We start from the raw sequence: 4,704 nt of genomic DNA, 5'->3' as shown, positions 1-4,704 counted from the left end.
ATTGTAAAACCAACTTACCAACTAAATATTAGAACAAATTTTGACTATTATTAATTAATGTGTTATTTGTCATAGATTTCGTATAATTATGAATTTACAAGACCATATTCCTTATAATACATTTATATATTATAAAGAATATGGTATTGTAATTTCAACAAAAGTAAAACCAGCTTGTTACATGAAATATGTTATCGAACTTTCTAATGTAATCCTACCTTAAAATTTTCAAACTCAAAACTTGAATGCATTGAAAATACAAAAAACATGATTTTCAAAATTTCCAAAATTTGGATACCATAATCCAAAAACAAAACTGCCAGAAAGACATTTGTTGAATCCAAAATATATTAATAAAGGTGCAATCAGAGTTCTGATTCTAGGGAAGAATGGATAATCAAAATATATTAGAACAGGTGAGCAGGATTCAATCTTGAAATTTCTTTGTCCTAAGAGCTATACTTTCATCTATCAAAGCACATCCACCAGGTTAATAAACAAATACTTGATTTGTAAATTAAAGTTGAAATTTAGGAAGCTTATTTACCAAAAGTATCAGGTTAAATTTCTCAATCAAGCAAATCTGACACTGCTGTCTTCCTGAAAGCATCAACTTGGGCTAACTTTCCTGCCAAAGCTTTGTTTGGAAATATATTATCTGCCTTCATTCTCTCTTTCATACCATAGGCCGGAGCTTTGGCGTTAACATACGCTTGTATTAGAGTTTGATATTGGTTGAATCGAGCCACGTAACCTGATAGTCTCATCCTATAAAAGATTTTCTCTGCATTGTGGACATCCCCCTTCCTTGCATACTGATCCATGATAATCATGTATGAGGTAAACAATGGCTTCGCCTGATTTTTTTGAACTGCCTTAACCAAAAAAGAGTCTGCTTTTTCTACTTCCCCAACTTCCACATAGAGCTTCACAATTGCATTCCATGTCAATGGACCAATGCGGCAACCGTTGTCTGCCATCTGCTTAACTAGTTCCTTGCCCTTCACCAGCATCTTGTTGTCTGCATAAACCTTCAACATGGTGGAATATTGTTTTGGGGACTGCTTCCATGTTTTTACAACTCTATCAAAAATTTTCTCTGCTTCTGGGATGTTCTTCAGCTTTCCCCAAGCGACAATGGCAGCCATGCATTCTCCGATAGAAGGATTTGACTCACAGATTTTCCAGAGCCTCCTCACTTCATCTTCCATTTGGAGTTCTCCATAAAGGGGAAGTAAAATTCTGCAAGGCCATCGAGAACCTTTGGTGTTAACATCTTCGATCTCCTTTAAAATGACCTTGGCTTTGTCTTTAAGCCCACCAGAAGCATAGTGCTTTGCTAATTTGGAAAGGGCAGAAACATCAAGCTCAATTCCTTCAGCCTTCATTGTATCAACAACTTGTTCCATCCCTATCATGTCATTTGATAGCCCTTTAGCATCTATTAAGATTTTGTAAGAAAACATAGAAGGCTTGACATTTTCTCTCTCCATCAACAATAAAACATCGGCTATTTTCCCCTTGTTGACCCTCTTGTAAAGAAGAAGCAACTGGCTGCAAGCAAATGTTGTGATTGGGAATCCGAGGTCCTTCATTTTGTTAAATATTTCCTCCGCTTTTTTTACATTGTTGGCGACCACACAATTAGCCAAAAGAGTTCGGTATATCAGCTCCCCTTGAAAGGACTTTGGGATATTAGCAATGTAACTCTCTGCCTTATGGAGACCCTGAACCTTCGCAATCAAGTCAAGGCGAGAAACATAATCTCTCTCAATAAAATCAAGTTGCCCACTAGATTCCAACCACTCTGAAAACTGTGAAACAAATACAGAAATGCCAGCAATGAGTTCAGTAATTGACGAATGAATCTCTAACAAATAGGAAAAAATTTTAACCATATACAATAGCTAAAAGGTTCTTTAGTGTCAAATATTGCACAACCATTTTCATACTAGTAATGACTTTATAAGTCCAACAATATATAAATGTGGATCCAAATATACTACCAGCAGTTCTGATGATGCTCAACCAAACATCAAACCAACTGAAACTTTTGAAAAAGGCTCCAGCACCATTTCTTAAATGCTATTAAGCCAGCTTGGCAATTTTGTATACAAGTATTTAATGATGGTACATCTTAAGAATTGATCAACATACTCTGGCTTACTAATTACAAGCCTAACAAACACATCTTAAAATCATTTTGTGCTTGTTAGACCATATTACAATTGATTGTTGTACTTTTAAGAAATTGATCAACATTTCCATCCTGAAATCCGTTGTGTCCACTAATCACAGACTTATACAAAGTTCCACAAATTCCAAGAGAAATGAGATCAATTACAAACCTCAAACCACACAAATGAATTTCATTGCATGAAAGGTAACATCAAATAAATTTACCTGCAAAGCCTTCTCAAACATTCGGCGTCTACGAAGATTGAGCATGGCAAGAGAGATATCAGCCCGACTTATTTCATTTCCTTCACTGACCCACTTATCAAGTACACTGGGAACAAATAAACCTGAAGCACTCAAAATAGCCTTGAACAACGCTGATGGAGCACTTTTTTTAGGTATCTTTTCAGCAAGATCAGTTTCTACCTCAGGTAAATCCAGTTCATTTTGGGTCCCATCATCAACATCCTCATCATCATCATCAATTTCTGATCCAGACGTTAGTTCCTCTTCATCATTATTAGCTGCCTTACTATCTTCAAAAGGACTAGTGCTTGGAAGTGTTTCATCAAGTTCAGCAAATACATCTTCCATGTCATCTTCCTCTCCACTTTTCTCAGCACCAGCATGTGAAGATAGACCATGACTACTAATATAAATCCCAGAGGACAGCCATGTTACAAGATTGTTTCTCTCAAAAGAAATGCATCTGTCAGATAAAGCAGCAATGGTTCCAAAACCAGCTACATTTCCTTCCCAAGAATATGGTACCTCTAGTTTGCCAAAGACACGTGAAGTTCTTACTCTATACCCTAGATTCCTGAGAAGAGAACACAAAAAGATTGTACGGTGAGGGGTCTGAAAAGTTGGAGGTATTATACCTTCTCCACCACTATATACACATGCATGCATGTAGTATATGTATACAATACATACATACATACAAAAACAGTCCTTCGGATGATTAATAATGATGGACTTCAGGAAACTGCCATGAGAAAATTTCATGTTTAGAATTATAGGATTTCTTCTTTTTTCCTCAATATTACAGCTTTTTACATCCCAATCCCATCTCTACGTTCTTCACTGGTTGTAATTTCATGTGGATGCATTTGATTCATGCTTTTTTATAGATTACATGGAAGGAGAGAAACATTCGCCTTTTCAATGACTAGGGTAGCACTTTTGATCGCTTTTGTGAATTCATTATCTTTCATGCTATGACCATGTGCAAATGTACATCTTTATATAGTTCATACAATGAATCTTCTCTTTTGACCAGAATCTTTTGTGACTCCATGGGTTGGGCTTAGGCTACTTTTTGTAAATTTCAAACATCAATGAAATTTTTTTTTCTTATATTTAAAAAAATAAATGAAAAAAATAGAAAAAATCATCACTCGGACATCTCCCTCAATGATATTCCAACCATCATCTTTGAAACTCAGAAGTCCAGAAATGCACATAGCATCATAAATTACGAAGACAGAATCTCAAACTCAGAATTTTGAGAATTTTAGCAAAAAAAAAACTAGAAAACAAACCCCAACCAAAAGAAGCGTTACATTTCAGCTAATATACGAGAAAAAAGAAACACAAATAGAACGCGAAGGTAACAACAAGAACAGAACAAATCACGCAGAACTCTTTACTTCATTTCCTCCTTTTATGAACACGGGAAACTCGATCAGAAGCAAGCAAGAACCTTGATGATGCACAGAGTTAATGAAAACCAATACCCATGAAGCGAATTCAAAATTTTACAGCCAAAACGAGATTAAACTTTGTTTCTTTTGCTTCGCATTACAGAATGAACAATGTAAGGCACAGAAACAGAGAGGTCTAGTACGAAGAACAGGCGTATAGATGAAGGAAACGAAGCATACCTGAGAGGAGTAGAAGCTCTACGAAGAGCCCACATGGTGGGATGATATTAGTAGTGAAGAACTCAGAAGACCTCAACAATGGAAGCGAGCGTGAGAGGAGTTGTAACGGCAGTGGCGGGGAGTTGCTGTTAAACCCTAAAAACCCTCGGGTGATCGACGAAAATAGGGGTTCAAAGTTAGCCCTTCTTCATTTGGGTATGGTTTTGGAAAATTGACAAAAATGACTCAGTAGTATAATTTTATATTTTTTACTTATTTTTTAAAAATAATTTTTTTTTTTACCTCTTGATGATAAAAATGATGTAAGAATGGAAAATATTGGCGGTATAATTATTCTTATACCCCTTATTAAATTCTCACTTCCAATTTCAATAACCAACCTACCCAATTAATTCACAAAAAATTCTCCACCTCAAAAATTTATTCACAAAAAATTATTTTATCCAAAAATAATTGACAAAAAAAATTTCACATTCCAACACTAAAAATTTCTCCACCAAATTTAATTTATTTACAATCCCACAAAAAGTTCTCTTCACCAAATTATTTCCAGAATGATATTTTATATACAAAAAACATGAAAAAATAGTTAGACGATCGTATAGCAATGTGAAAAAAAGTTAGACGAATATTCATCGAA

At 35.2% G+C, this 4,704-nt stretch overlaps 1 protein-coding gene across 1 annotated transcript; it reads right to left on the bottom strand.

Annotated features, from left to right (window-relative positions):
- Positions 1-330: 330 nt before the first annotated feature.
- On the bottom strand, positions 331-4,280 carry LOC120091967 (pentatricopeptide repeat-containing protein At1g80270, mitochondrial-like). The gene is made up of 3 exons (XM_039050153.2): positions 4,065-4,280; positions 2,404-2,998; positions 331-1,814 (listed from the first exon to the last, which is right to left on the bottom strand). Exons 1-3 carry the CDS (start codon positions 4,097-4,099, stop codon positions 570-572), a joined length of 1,875 nt encoding a protein of 624 aa, XP_038906081.1. The 5' UTR covers positions 4,100-4,280; the 3' UTR covers positions 331-569.
- Between the last annotated feature and the right edge of the window lie 424 nt (positions 4,281-4,704).

The sequence above is a fragment of the Benincasa hispida genome, chromosome 11 (assembly GCF_027475165.1).
Source record: "Benincasa hispida cultivar pf3 chromosome 11, pf3_genome.v1.1, whole genome shotgun sequence".
Classification (NCBI taxonomy): domain Eukaryota; kingdom Viridiplantae; phylum Streptophyta; class Magnoliopsida; order Cucurbitales; family Cucurbitaceae; genus Benincasa; species Benincasa hispida.
Note: the sequence above shows the minus strand (reverse complement) of the source record. Positions and strands in the feature narration are given on the sequence as shown.